Source organism: Colobus angolensis, unplaced genomic scaffold, assembly GCF_000951035.1.
Source record: "Colobus angolensis palliatus isolate OR3802 unplaced genomic scaffold, Cang.pa_1.0 Scaffold83, whole genome shotgun sequence".
Lineage (NCBI taxonomy): Eukaryota > Metazoa > Chordata > Mammalia > Primates > Cercopithecidae > Colobus > Colobus angolensis.
In genome coordinates, this window is record NW_012122154.1 from 630,788 (window position 1) to 645,636 (window position 14,849).

Genomic DNA, 14,849 nt, shown 5'->3' on the forward strand with positions numbered 1-14,849 from the left:
CTGCCACCTCGCCCGGCTAGATTTTTGTATTTTTTTAGTAGAGACGGGGTTTCACCGTGTTAGCCAGGATGGTCTCGAACTCCTGACCTCGTGATCCGCCCATCTCGGCCTCCCAAAGTGCTGGGATTACAGACTTGAGCCACCGCGCCCGGCCAACCTTCTGTTTCTAATATTCTCTTTCCACATCCCTGGTAGTTACCCCAATTTCTCATCTCTCTAGGTGTTACTGTATCCCCATTTTCCCATCCCTTAGCTACAGCCCAATTTTAATATTTTATTTAAAAATCTGTAGCATCCTCAAACATTTAAAAATCTCTGCCCAGTTATATGGCACCTTCAGAATAGCCTGTCGTATCATCCTTTGTGCCATCATGCATCTAGTGCCTTTGCCATCCTGCAGCCTTGGGGATCAGGGGCAGGGAAAGGATGCTGACAGTCAGAGGGTAGTCTTGGGAGGTCAGCTTAGTGATCAGTGCTACTCACAGCCTAAAAGTATGGCAACCCATCCTTCATCATGGTAGTACGGGAAGTCTGGAGAGGAGAAAGCACCAGTTAGGAGATGCCTCCGCCACGTTAAGAATCATTTCCCTTTCCTGGCATCCCTCCCTTCCATCCTCTGTGTCCTGGGAATGTACCTGGGGGCAGATACCAGGGATCAAGCTCAGGTGGCACCTCCGAAATAAGACGTGGCATAGCTCCGCAATTAGATTCGGACAGTTCTCCCTGAACTCGAAGGGCTTCAGCTAGCTCAGCAGTCATGGGTCGAGGGGTTCGGAAGTGGGTCTTGAGGGGAGCCACATTGTTGAATCGAACACCAGACAGGCAGCCCGAGAAACCTGGGGTGTTGTAGCGCTGGATCTCCGGGTCAATGACTCCTGTCTCTGAGGGAGAGGCAGGTCCAGAAAGAGGGACTTGGACCCAAAGGCCCTGCCACTCTTACTGTCCACAGGTTTCCCACTCATCTTTCCCACCGCCCTCACAGCCATTCCCAGGGCCTTCAGTTTCCTTGAGGATCCAGGAACATATCCCACAGCTCCTTGCCTAAAACGCGTCCGCACCTGCAGCTTACCCATCACACGCCCTAGATACAAGGCCTTGGGTGAGTCCAACTGGCTGTCCACCAACAGCGAGAACTTCTGCTCTGTCAGTGGGAAATAGTCCACCTGAGGTGGGGAGTGGGAGGGTGATGAGGGAGCGGGGACTACAAGCAGATGCCTGTGGGCTGGACTGGAGCTGTGTGGACCCTGGGAATGTACTTGGGGGCAGATACTGGAGATCTCTCATTCTGTCCAAGCTTGTGATGCCAGCTGGGTGAGTCCTAGCTCAATCTGAAGTGGGCAACTCCTGGGCCTAGATGTAGGATTTGGTATATATATATTTTTATTTTATTTATTAAATATTTTTGTGAAGACGATGTCTTGCTACGTTGCTCAGGTTGGTCTCAAACTCCTGGCCTCAAGCAATCCTCCCACTTCAGCCTCCCAAAGTGTTGGGATTACAGGTGTGAGCCACTGCACCTGGCCTATATATTTTTTAAAAACCTGGTTTTGAGCCCCATCTTTGCAGCTTACCAGCGGTTTGACTTTTGGTAAACCACTTTACTTTCCTTTTTTTTTTTTTTGAGATGGAGTCTCGCTCTGTCGCCTGGGCCTGGGGTGCAGTGGCACGATCTCAGCTCACTGCACCCTCCGCCTCCCAGGTTCAAGCAATTTTCCTGCCTCAGCCTCCTGAGTAGCTGAAACCACTTTACTTTCTGAGGCTATTTACTGATTTGTAAAACACTTAAATAAGAATGTCTACTGTCTGGCTGGGCGCGGTGGCTCATGCCTATAATCTTGGCACTTTGGGAGGCCAAGGCAGGTGGATCATCTAAGGTTGGGTGTTTGAGACCAGCCTGACCAACATGGAGAAACACTGTCTCTACTAAAAATACAAAATTAGCTGGGCGTGGTGGTGCATGCCTATAATCTCAGCTGCTCAGGAGGCTGGGGCAGGAGAATTGCTTGAACCTGGGAGGCAGAGGTTGCAGTGAGCCGAGATCACACCATTGCACTCCAGCCTGGACAACAAGAGCAAAACTCCATCCCTATCGTCCTCTTGGAGCTATTGTGAGGGTTACATGAGGTGACACACATGAAAATCCTCTATACATTCAAATGTGATCTACAAATGTTAAGTATTTGATGTTTTCCTGGATGCCACAACCGAGATCATGAGGTTATGATCTGAACTGGCTCACCTCCCTCTATGCATACCTGGATGAAGAGGTTCCGGTAAACACGGGTGATGTTGACACTGTGGGGCTGGCCATCGGTCACTGGGCGGGTGGTTAGCTGGTACACGTAGGGGCTGGTGCCCAGCTGATAGCGTAGCTGAAGGGTCCCTGTGGGGTGCAGAGAAGAAATTCAGGGTCTCAGCTGCCATGACCCCTATCTTCTAACAGCACATAGTCCTTGTATTTGTGAATCAATAGGAGAATTAGGGGCACCTGGGTGAAGCTGGAGTGGGGTGAGAGAGCCCCGGAGAGCTTACCATCATCCTTGATGAGCACAGCCATGTAGTCACGAACAAAGGAACTGACGTAGAGCAGGACAGCGGGGGCAGAGCTGGTGCTGAAGCTGAAGGAGACTTCCTCTCCCGTAACATTGTAGACAGGCCCACGGTAACCGGGCACAGGCCGACCAGGCCGGGGGTAGTCAGGCAGGCGGTACCCGGGGCCATGGTAGCCAGGCACATAGCCTGGAGTATCATAGCCCGGGATGTAGCCAGGCTCATAGCCTGGCACCGGCCGGCTCAGCATGTGGGAGAACTCCCTGGCTGCAGAGCGTAGCGCTGACTGTAGGTTGTAGCGCATCCAGGTGCCTGGCTCAAAGAAACCACCAATATCTGCAGGTAGAAGCAGGGAGGTCAGGGCCCCATACTGCTCACTCCCCAATTCAGAGGTTTTATGTCATTCATACACACATCCTGAGACTTCAGTTTCTGCCACCCTCACAACCCTCCATTTACTTTTAGGTTCCTTTGAGCCCCTCTGTCACAGAACAGACTCTTACAGCCATGGGAAACTTGAGATCATTTGATCCAACCCCTGCATTTTACAACTGGGGAAACAGGCTCAGAGATGAGGAGTGACTTGCTTAAAGATACACAGCAAGACCGGGCACAGTGGCTCACGCCTGTAATCCCAGCACTTTGGGAGGCCAAGGCAGGCGGATCATCTGAGGTCAGGAGTTCGAGAACAGCCTGGCCAACATGGCAAAACCCCATCTCTACTAAAAATACAAAACTTAGCTAGGTATGGTAGTACATGCCTGTAATCCCTGAGGAAGGGATTATTATAGGAAGGCCAAGGCAGGAGAATTGCTTGAACCCAGGGGGCAGAGGTTGCAGTGAGCCAAGATCGTGCCACTGCACGCCAGCCTGGGTGACAGAGTGAGACTCTGCCTCAAAAAAAAAAAAAAAAAAAAAGACACACAGTAAGGGGACAGCCAAGATTAGAATGGGGATATCCTGACCCCATGTAGTATGTGTGCCACTACTCACACTTCCAAAACAGCACCAGAAATCTGTTGGTCCTTAAATCTTGTATCTCCCTAGTCCCCTACACTCCTCCCACCAGTAACCCATCTGCCCATACATCCTCCCTATAGGCCAGCCTTAGGGAGGATGAAGTCTTGCTATGTGTGTAGAATCTTGCTATGGGGAATGTCAAGGCTTACCTTAACCAAGAACCAGGTCATTGACGTGTTTTAGGAATGCAGCAATTATCAAATACATTTACAAGGGAGTTCGCCTGTGTTACCATGGTGATGGTGGGAAGGTGGGGAAGCAATTTGCCTTTCTTTTTTTTTTTTTGTAGACACAGTCCTTGCTGCATCCGCCAGGCTGGAGTGCAGTGGCACGATCATAGCTCACTGCAGCCTTGACCTAGGTGCAAGTGATCCTCCCACTTCAGCCTACGGAGTAGCTAGGCCTAAGTGTGCACCACCATGCTCAGCTAATTAAGAAATTTTTTTTTTGGCTGGGCGCAGTGGCTCACACCTGTAGTCCCAGCACTTTGGGAGGCTGAGGCAGGTGGATCACAAGGTCAAGAGTTCGAGACCAGCCTGGCCAATGTGGTGAAAGCCCGTCTCTACTAAAAATACAAAAATTAGCCATGCATAGTGGTGCACACCTGTAGTCCCAGCTACTCAGGAGGCTAAGGCAAAGAAATCGCTTGAACCAGGTGGAGGTTGCAGTGAGCCGGGATCACGCCACTGCACTCCAGCCTGGGTGACAGAGCGAGATTCCATCTTAGAAAAAAAAAAAGAGTTTTTTTTGGTAGAGACAGGGTCTTGCCACATTGCCCAGGCTGGTCTCGAACTCCTAGCCTCAAGCAGTCCTCCCACCTTGGGCTCCCAAAGCATGCTTGGTGATTCTGATCTCTTTTTGCACCAGCTATCTGTACTATCCCTTCCTTGTCCATGCCTCTGGAGTCACCCATCATCTTCAACTGCCTGACTCCCCAAACTCAGAGCTCAGGAATCCAGGGACAACTCTAATTTTCCATGATGTGGGCTTTACATGCTATTTCCTTCCCTGCCCTCCCTACATCCCATTACACCCTATGGCTTCCTGTTGCCCCATAACCAACAGCACTGACCGTGGTTGCAGTATGGCCCATCAAAAGCCGTGAGGTCACAGTCACATGTGTAGTAGCTATAGCGCTCCACGCAGCGGCCTCCATGGAAACAGGGGAGCCGGGGGTGGGCACAGTGGCCTGTGCAGTTGGGTGAGGTTCCCTCAGAGGCATTGGCACGGCCCTCCAGGTTCAGAGTCACTCCGTTCAGACGCATGGCCCTCAAGCAACCCACAAAGGGGCGTCTCTTAAGCTCTGCAGATCCTAGAAAGGGTAGGCAACGGGTCAAGAAATGGAGGCAGAGCCAGAGACAGGAGTAAGTATTGTAGTAGGAAAGGGAGCCAAGGGGGCTGGAAGAATAGAATAGGATACAAAGGCCTGGAGGGACAAGTGAGACCCTGGCTTGCTCTGAAGCAGAGAGGACTGGCACCTAAGACAGAGGCTCCTGGAAACAAGGTGAGCGGCCTTGGAGGGTGGGAAGGTAAAGGATGCTTCAGACTTTCCTCTGGGTTGCTGCTCACCCACATAGAGGGGCTGGTCATACTCCATCCAGATGTAGGTCTGCAGCGGCATAGGCCGCAGAACCCAGGGCCGGTGATCCACTCGGAGCCGGGCCTGCTTCACGTTGATTTCAGCCCGGACCAGGTGCCACTCGTCATCGTTGAACTCAAAGTCATCTGAGTGTACTGTGAGATTCTCATCCCCATTCCCCACATCAAAGGCGAAGACCACATCCCGGGATGCTGGACAGTGTCATGCAGGGTGGGGGAGAAAAGGACTCAGACCTACAAGACCCTTCATGGATTCCTTGTCCAATACAACCTCTTTACCTCACCTCTCTGGAGCTTCTTGAATATCCCTCCAATTTGTCTGTAGCTTATAATGAAACTTACCAACTGCTTAAAACCTCATACCCTTCGTCTCTCCCCACATTACAGATCCCTGAAGCCAGCTTCCCAGCCTCACCTCCCAGGCTAGAAGCATGGCTAATCAGCGGTGAGAGGGACTCGAAGGTCCAGCTTCCTTACGCACAAGGAAGGGACTTAAGGCCAAGAGAGGCCAAGTGAGTGCCTAGGGTCACCTGAGCAGCCATCAAGACCGAGTGAGGGCTAGAACCCAGGGTATCTCAACCCTTCCCATGCTGCCTGTCAAAAGAGCATCTGCCCTTGGCTCCAACCCCAGCCTGCACCTGCCCATGTCTCCCCAGACAGCACTTTCATCTACCCCGAGGCCCTCCCACAGTCTGCCTGCTCACTGTTGAGTTCCACCCGCACATAAGGTCGGCGCCACTGGCAGTAAGGGCCCCCCATATTCTCTAGGAAGACTCCCGAGGGAGCAGAGGTCCTGAAGTAGAAGGAGACATCCAGGCTGTGGTTGGCACGGATTGGGGGGAAGCGTAGTGCAGCCCCGGTGTGGAAGGAAATGGTGTTCCAGGAATTTCCTACAAAAGCAGATGGAGGAAGGTCTTGTCAGGGAGATTGGAGGGTGGAAGAGGAAGAGAACCCGGGGTTGGGGGCAGGGAAGGTCGGGCAAAGCGGGAGAGTGAGGTGATGGAGGAGAGACTAAGGAGTGGAATGAAAGAGCAGCCAGGTGCAGAGTGGCAATGAGATCACAGCAGGAGCTGGGGGTCGGGCACCCCAGCTAGAGACCCCTAGTGACTCATGCAGCCTAGCTTTTGGAAACTGGAGAGTCAGCTCTGGGAGGGCACACAAAAGACGATTGCCACTCACGATCGCCATAACAGCGCAAAGGCCTCAGGAAGAACTGGGCCTCAGAAGTGGAGCGGTTCGTATCCCCTATCACCACCTGAGTGACAGGCAGATGGTCCACAAAGGTCAGCAGTCCCTTGTCAGTTCTCCTGTGGAGGCAGGTTGCCATGGCTCAGCCCCAGCCACTCAGCTCCCCCGCCCGCCGGAGTCCTAAAAACCCTGTCTCTTTGCCCCCTCACCACTGGGGCTGGTCAGCATCACAGTTGCAGTACAAGGCAGGGTCCACACAGCTCCGGTCCAGACCACAGGCACAGCGCTGGATCCCAGGCTGGGAGCCTCCCCAGTAGAAGTGCTGCTCCTCATTTCGGCCAATCCAAAAGCTGTAGGGGTAGCCTCCTGGGGAAGAGGTGCAAGCAGCTTTCAGGCCCTGCCCCTCCGTTAGCCTCTGGGCTCCTCTCATCCTTCCAACCAGCCCAGACCCCTCCTTGAATCTTCCAACCCAAAGCCCCAGCTAGCTTCTGGCTTCCTTCTCCCAGGCCCCCATTGGTGTCTCCTCCAGTTCCACCACCTCCCTCCCTGACCCCAGCCCTAACCTGCAGTGTTGAGCAGCCGGGAATTGTAGCAGGAGAATTCGATCCACTGTTCACAATGCTGGGAAGCATTGGCAAGGGCACTGACTTCCTCCCAGGATGCATTCCAGTACTGGATAGCCCCCAGAAATGGCCGCTCCATGCTGGAACCTGTCACTCGAGTTGTCCACAGCCTGTCATGCCGCACAACTGTCCACGCTCGGTTCTCTGGGAGACAAGAGGGGACAGAGCTTTGGCTGGAGTTGGGCATTCTCTACCCATCTCCCTGCCCACCTCCACCACCGCTGCTGCAACTCAGAGCCACTGAACGTGGCCAGCAGCTCCATTCCACCTCTGCCCTGGGCACTCTGCATTGTAGGCTGGAAATGAGATAGCTAGAATGGGTAAGGAAGCTGGGATTTACTTTTTTTTTTTTGAGACGGAGTCTCACTCTGTTGCCCAGGATGAAGTCCAGTGGTGCTATCTCAGCTCACTGCAACCTCCACCTCCCAGGTTCAAGTGATTCTCCTGCCTCAGCCTCCCGAGCAGCTTCCCAAAGTGCTGGGATTACAGGGTGAGCCACCGCGCCCGGCCTGGGATTTACTTTTAAAGCTGAGTTACAAATTCCTTAGTATCCCCTTACCCTCTGTCCTCCTTTACCCCACCTGTTTAGTCTAACTGCCCCCACCACCAACACCACTCTATCCTTCCCGGTTCCCTCGTCACCCACCACCCATCAGAGACACTTACCTCGGATATCACAGTACACTACAAATGGCTTCAGGGGGCCACTGCCATCAGGATCAATAGTGAAGTTTCCAGAAGTTTTCCCACTGAGCCGATAAGCCTCACAGGATTCCTTATACAAAGCTGGCCGATAGTAAGGTGAGACAAAGGCAGTTAGACAGTTAGAGGGCTGGCTGGGTGCGGTGGCTCAGGGCTGTAATCCCAGCACTTTGGGAGGCCGAGGTGATGGATCACCTAATGTCAGGAATTTGAGACCAGCCTGGCTAACATGGTGAAACCCCATCTCTACTAAAAATACAAAAATTAGCTAGGCGTGGTGGTGTGCACCTGTAGTCTCAGCTACTTGGGAGGCTAAGGTAGGAGAATCGCTTGAACCTGGGAGGCAGAGGTTTCAGTGAGCCCAGATGGCACCACTGCACTCCATCCTGGGCAACAGAGCGAGACTCTGTCTCAAAAAAGCCAAAAACAAAAAGAGAGAGGGCTGGAAGGGCCATCCTCACCATCTCTAGCAGCCTCATGATCCCCAGCAACCTTCTTCTGACCTCCCCTGTCCCTGACTCTCCCCCATACTGCATCTGGCTTACGTGTGTGGCAGGTCTCTCCCTTGTAGCCAGTGAGTTCGCAGTAGCAGATGAAGTCATCCCAAGACTGGTAGCAGCGTCCATCATGCTCACACATGTTAGGGCTGCACCTAGGGAAGGGGTCAGGACCAAGGGAAAGAGCCTTACTGGGAGCTGGAGAGTGGGGTCTGATCCTTGCAAGCTTCACTCCCAGCTTCTTGGAGCCCCAGAACCCAGTGAGACACACCCCGCCTAGCCAGCCGGGTGTAAGCCCAGATGCAGGGGCACTAGGCAGTCCTCGGGGCTCAAGTACTACTGTTCCCCCTTCCTGAAAACAGCAAAACATGCCTTATTCTACCCCCATTATCCCCTCCCGCACAAAAAACCCCTCTAGGACCAAAAACAGATGTGTCATTTCCATCCTGAGCGTGTATCACCTTAAGGGAGGAAATCGGAGGTAAAAGATCAAAGAAGAATCATCCCCAAGCAGGGGACTAAGGAGCAGAGACAAGGAAAAGGGAGATTATTGAGAAAGGCCATTCCTACTGGGAGACCAGGGAAGAGGGCTTTGGAGGGGTCACCTCTTGTTAGGGGCTTCTGGGTACCTATCAGTGATGCCACATGTATCAAAAAGGACCTCAGCATAGAATCCAAGCCGCCGGAACTCCACCAGAGTCAGGTTGACCAGCTGACCATCCACCTTGAGCAGCTCCATGCAGCCATGGAATGCCGTCTGGTTGGAGTGGCAGTCCCATCGACTGGCTGGCTTGGGACAACCTGGAGCAACCACCCCATGAGACCCTCTCCAGGGGAGACCCCAAAGACCCTCCCCCAGGGAGATGCCAAGGGGGTGCCAGACATAAAGGAAGAAAGGGGACTAGACCCAAAGTGTAGATGGCAATGACTTTCCACTCCCCAAGGCCCCAGAGGGGAAAGAGGGCTTGCTCCCTCCAAAATTCTCCATATGGCCCCATCTGGATGGACTTAGATGGAGCCTTCCCACCCAGAAACAGAGGTCTGTTCAGGTTGGCCCTCACTTACCCCCAAAGAAATATGAGGTCCCTGTCCGGATCAGCAGTGGGTACGACACCCTGACCTCTGCCCCCTCCACATCATCAATGCTGATGACTGCATGGTTTTCCTGTGCCACGAAATTCACCTCATGCCAAAAGCCGTCGTTCAGTCGGTAGCCTGGACAAGAATGGATGATAGCGTGGGTGGAGGCAAGTAGCAACTAGGCTAGAAGAATGTCCTGAGTGGGGAAGCAGCCCCACTGTGTCCCAGGAGCAGCCTATGTGCCCCTGTGATTACACTTCTCACACCCAGTGGAGATCTCTCTGAATGTCTCTTCATTATCCATGACCCAGCAACTGCCACAGAGTCTGCACAGTTATAAATGAGTAGCAATCTCCAGGGGCCCTCTGGAACTGGAGAATACCAGGACTCCCAGGCTTCCCCCTTCTCCAAGAATCCTTAGTCCCTCAGATCCGCCTGCTCACTGCCTCCAGCCACTCCCACCTTTTCCCAGTACCCTGGGGCCTCCTGCCCTGCCCCCTTCACTCCCTCTCCCCTCACCAGAATGCAAAGGCCTCAGTCTAGGCCTACAACTTTCTCGGGCTCCTCTACCCTTCTTTTCTCTGCTTGTGCCTCCCCCGAAACGCCCTCACCAGCAGCGAACTGAAGCTTCTTTCGGCCGCTCTGCGCGATGGACACGTTGACCTGCCCTTCGCTGAGTGTCAGCTCCACGTGGCCCAGCCCGTCCCCCAGACGAGAGAAAAGGAGAAGCCCAGTGAGGTCCCAGGTGCGGAAGCGAAATGAGACTGCCAGACGGCCGCGGCGTGGGAAACCGGGCACTTGAACGAAGTTGTGAGGGCCTCCGAAGTTGATAGGGTGCGGAACCGGGTCCAGGCAACGAAACGCCACCTTACCCTAGGGGCAAAAGTGAAGACGCATCAACACCCGTGAGCCGCCTCTGCCTCAGCTGGGAATTCGGTTTTCACACGGGTCTAAGATCCTGGTCACCGCCCTCCTTCGGTGTTGGCGGGGGTGAGATCTCCAACCAGGACATAACCCCTTCCCCTCCAAGCTCGTCCATTTGTGGAGGGGGCCCCAACCCAGTCGGCCCTCGGAACTCTGCTCGCTTGCTCTCGCTGATCTCCACCGTCAGCGACGCGACCGCTTCTCTCCTTCCAGTATCGAGAGGCAATTTCGAGCCACAGACCAGGCTCCTGCCAGCTTCCCGACAGACCTCCAGAGTCGGAGAGGGGTGAGGGGGGCATATCAAAGAAACCATCGATTCAATCCCTACTCAGTCACTGTGCAGCTGCACGACCCCTGGTCAAGCCACTCCCTGTCTCTGCGCCTTACGCTCCTCATCTGTGAACTAAGAAGGTGATTGGACCCGACCACGGCTTCTTAACTAGCGGCCTGCGTGGCTCGTGCACTACAAGTGAGACCCGCTCTCCTCCCAACTTGAGTATTTGGCTGGGGACTGAGGGATCCTCGGCTTTTATCTGATGTTCAGTATCTCTTCCCGCTCCACCTCTTTGCTTTCCACGAGGCTTTGGTATCCTGTCCTCCCAGGCCCCCCTGCCCACTGGCCTCGAAGGTGATCCGGGAATGGCGCCGCACAGCCAGGTCTGCGATGTTGACGCGATTGAAGATTACGTTTTCTATGCAGCCGCGGAAGTTATGCCGATAGGCTAGGTTCTTCCGCGCGGCGCCCACCAGACCGCCGATGAACATCTGCGGGAGGGGTGAGGCATGAGGCTTCTTAGGCACAGGAGCGCGCCTACCTTTCTCGCGCATCCCCACCTACGCTTTCCCAAACGCCAGGTGGGGCTTTGTAAAAGAGTTGAAGCACACATTTCCCCAGCGTCGGTACTAAAGCTTGCAAGGCCTTTCAAGGCTCGAGTTCAAGCTCTGACTCCAACACAAATCGGCTGCACGCCCTTAGGCAAGTCAATTAGCCTGCCTGGGATTCTTATCTGCAGATGGGGTCAGGGTCTTTAACAACTCCACAAAGTTGTGGGAGGATCCAAGGGACAATTTTCCTACCTTGCCTAGTCCCCAAAATCTGGATTTCCAAACCCCATCTCATTAGTTCTGAAATGGTGCCTGGAAGTCTGCATGCTAACAGCAACAACACCCACAAAACAAACAAACAAAACAGGTCTTTTTCTGGTGAGAGGCAAGTTTGCCAAGGGCTGCTAGGATATTCAGGAATTGGAATACGAGCTCTTTAAAAAAAAATCTTTTTTAAAAATAGAGGTAGGATGTCACTGTGTTGCCCTGGTGGGTCTTGAACACCTGGCCTCAAGCAATCCTCCCACCTCAGCTTCCCAAAGTGCTGGGATTACAGGCATGAGCCACCACCCACAGCCTGAATGCAAGGTCTTACCTCTGAGAGAGAGAGAGACCGACCTGCACTCAGTCATCCAGCATCCTGCCCCTACCACGAAATAGCACCTCCCTAGTCTCTCACCTCAGTGTCCAGGTTCAGCCTCTCGAAGTCTCCATTGAGAATAAAGCGCTGCACATAGCCGTCCAGGGTGAAATTTACGTCGCGGCCAAATCGATCCACCCGCACGTAGTGCCAGTGCTGGTCATTGAGGACTCCGCCAGCGCTCACGGTGGTGTGACCTGGTCTTGGCTGGATGGGACTGCTGCCTGAGGGTGGGGCAGGACAGAGTAAGACCTCAAGCCAGGAGAACTCCATGGAGTCCAAGCTCCTAGGCAGAGCAGCAGCGTGTAACAAAGCCCAGGGCAACCAGGGAGAGTGGGCTATTGATCAACAGCCATTGGCGAGTGTGTGACAAGGTAAGCCATTTAGCCTGGCTTCCTGTCTGTAAAAGTGGTAACACATGAGCTACTTCTATTTCATCACGCGGGTGTTATGAAAAGCTAATGAGATACTGTGTGTGTGTGTGTGTGTTTACAAGGAGGGAACTGAGGCTCGGAAGTGCCCCATCCGAGGTCACATCTCTGGGTAGTGGTAGAGCTGAGACTGGAATCCAGTTCTCACTCCGACTCCAGTGTTTTGCTAGCACCAAATACTACAAGAAAGGTGTAGTTTGGTCCAGGCCTTAGAGAAGTGGAAGACCAGGCGTGAGTGCGGCTGCGTGGAGGAGGTGCTGCGAGGAGGGCGGTGAGAGAGCTTCAGGGGTTGACCCCTCATCGCACCCAGCCGCCGAGCTCACCCAGGCTCATGTGCAGCAGCAGGTGTGCCCCCTCCAGTTCGATCGTCACGTAGTCGCCCTGGGCGCCCTCGGCGTGCAGCAGAAGCCCGTCCTTCTCCTCGGTCTTGAAGCTGAAGGCGAACACGTCCCACAGGCTTCGGCTGACCCCTCGTGGGAAGCGGTATGAGATGGCATCGTCGCCGTCGAAATAGAGTATGTCGGACTCTGCGCAAAGGACCGTAGGTGGGCCGGGGACTGGGGAGGCTGTCTGTCTCCCGGGCCCCCTCGGCGCTCTCTGCATGCTTACTGTATGGGCAGCCGTAGAGGCCGAGCCTCAAGCCGATCTTGCCGCGTGGGTTCCAGGCCAGGGGCACGATGCGGATGTAGCGCGCGGTGAAGTGGTAGTGCAGGTCATGGCGCACCACCGCAGACTCGTTCACGTTACCAAAGAAGGTCTGCGGAGGTGGGGGAGAGTAGTAACCACGTTCCACCCTCTGCTTCTTTTTTTATTTTATTTTTTGAGACAGAGTCTCCCTCTGTCGCCCAGGCTGGAGTGCAGTGGTGCGATCTCAGCTCACTGCAACCTCTGCCTCCCGGGTTCAAACAGTTCTCTGCCTCAGCCTCCCGAGTAGCTAGGATTACAGGCGCCCACCACTACGCCCGGCTAAATTTTTTTTTTTTTTTCCCCGTAGAGACGGGGTTTCACCATGTTGGCCAGGCTGGTCTTGAACTCCTGACCTAGTGATCCACCTGCCTTGGCCTCCAAAAATTCGGGATTACAGGCGTGAGCCACTGCACCCGGACCCCCTCTGCTTCTTTCTCCATAGCCTTCCAGCCCACAACTTTCACACCCAGCCAATGTCGACTTCTGGAAAGTAAATACTCTTTGGTCTCCCCTGCTAGGCGGCTTTGCCTGGTCAGTTTCCATAAAGTGTCCTCTCCCACCATCCTATTATTTCCTCAGACCTGAAATCAAATGTCACCTCCTTAGGAAGCTCTCCCAGGTTTTCCCCTAAAGTGTGTTAAACCCTGTGAACCGAGTGTTTCGCGCACGTCCTAAGTTGACAGCCCCTCTGGACAGAGTCCCTGGAGCGGAGTCACTGCTCCTCGTCCATGCCCTCACCACTGCCCCCTCCATTTTCCCAGAGGCTGGTGCCCCTCCAGAGCCTGGAGCAGAGGAAGCTCCCCAACTGTTACCGCCTTGGCGCCCAGAGTACCGAGTTGTGCCCTCGCTGGTAGAACGGTGTCCAGCTGTCCACTCGGTCACCGTAGAGCAGCATGTAACGTGTGACCCAGTCCCAAGAATTAAAGGAGCCCTGTGTGGCCACGGCCCGGATCCGGTGCTTCTTCATTAAGTCTATCTGGAGCCAGGGATTCGGATCCCCAATCCGTGGTGACCACCCGCTTATGCCTATAGGACAGACAGGAGCTTTAACCGGCTATCCTCCTCCCCGAAGTCCTCTGGAGACCCCCACCCTGCCGCGGTTTGCTGCCAGTTCACAGCTGATGTTCCGCGGAGCTCACCGTGCAGCCTGGCGAATCGCGGCGCCGTAAGGAGACTGTAGTAGGAGGAGGCGCCCAGGGAGCGTGCATAGAGGGGACCCACCAGCTCCTCGTCGCAGCCGTCTAGGGTAGGGAAACCGACATGTTAGCGCTGGCACCTCCCAGGCCCTTCCAAAGGCCGGCCCACTTAGCCACCGAAGCTTCCCCTTCTCTGCCCCCAGCCACCACCCCCAGAGGCACGCCCAGCCCTACCTTAAAGCCATCTATTCAATCCTGGCTGCAGCAACAGCTGCATGCTCAGAGGAGGCTGCCTTCTTCTAGGGAAACCCCTAGACTACACCTGTAGGCCCAAGGCCAGACCCTCCCTAGCTAGCCCAATACCTGCCCTGCTTTAGTACTTCCCCAAACTCAATCCTAAACCTCAGCATCTTCCAGAACCTAAGTCAGCCCAAGACACCAATCCAGCTCCAACCCTAGCCTCAATCCCAATCGGCCCCCAAAACCTGCACCATCCCCAAATACAGGCCTTGTATCCAACCTCAGCCAGTCCTAGCACCATCACCAGCTCCATGTCCAGCCTTAGCACCAGTCAGGGGCACCAGCTCCTGCTTGGATCCCAGCCACAAAACCCAGCCCCAGCCACAAAACCCAGCCCTAGCCACAAACCCCACTCCTTGGCCAGCTCCAAAGTCCAGCCTCAAGCCCTGGAAAAACCTTAATCCTAGTCTCGGTCACCAGTATACACTTATCCCCCAGCCCTAGCCTCAAACCCAGGCACCAGCTCCTGCTTGGATCCCATCCCCAAATCCCTGCCCGGCTGACTTCATCCTCGCCCCGGAGCCCAGCCCCAGCCCCAGCCCCCGGGCGCGCGCGGCAGCCTCAGAGCTGCAATGCGGAGCGCGGGGGAGAGGCAGGAAAAGATGAGAGCCAGCGGGCGCGCGCCGGCCGGGAAGGACCCGCGACCA

General features: G+C 54.6%; 1 protein-coding gene across 1 annotated transcript in view; it reads right to left on the bottom strand.

Moving 5' to 3' along the window:
* CNTNAP1 (contactin associated protein 1) overlaps positions 1-14,849 on the bottom strand; it is a 22,363-nt gene that overhangs the window by 7,061 nt on the left and 453 nt on the right. Inside the window, exons 2-23 of the mRNA XM_011929690.1 lie at positions 13,906-14,007; positions 13,599-13,792; positions 12,689-12,836; positions 12,403-12,606; positions 11,688-11,872; positions 10,805-10,948; positions 9,871-10,132; positions 9,245-9,394; positions 8,809-8,980; positions 8,228-8,334; positions 7,647-7,766; positions 6,921-7,124; positions 6,567-6,723; positions 6,349-6,476; positions 5,874-6,059; positions 5,140-5,361; positions 4,643-4,882; positions 2,533-2,886; positions 2,256-2,383; positions 1,070-1,163; positions 636-881; positions 484-531 (exon numbers count right to left, since the gene is read on the bottom strand). Coding sequence (XP_011785080.1) covers positions 484-531; positions 636-881; positions 1,070-1,163; positions 2,256-2,383; positions 2,533-2,886; positions 4,643-4,882; positions 5,140-5,361; positions 5,874-6,059; positions 6,349-6,476; positions 6,567-6,723; positions 6,921-7,124; positions 7,647-7,766; positions 8,228-8,334; positions 8,809-8,980; positions 9,245-9,394; positions 9,871-10,132; positions 10,805-10,948; positions 11,688-11,872; positions 12,403-12,606; positions 12,689-12,836; positions 13,599-13,792; positions 13,906-14,007 — 3,795 coding nt within the window. The remainder of the gene's footprint in view (positions 1-483; positions 532-635; positions 882-1,069; positions 1,164-2,255; positions 2,384-2,532; positions 2,887-4,642; positions 4,883-5,139; positions 5,362-5,873; positions 6,060-6,348; positions 6,477-6,566; positions 6,724-6,920; positions 7,125-7,646; positions 7,767-8,227; positions 8,335-8,808; positions 8,981-9,244; positions 9,395-9,870; positions 10,133-10,804; positions 10,949-11,687; positions 11,873-12,402; positions 12,607-12,688; positions 12,837-13,598; positions 13,793-13,905; positions 14,008-14,849) is intronic.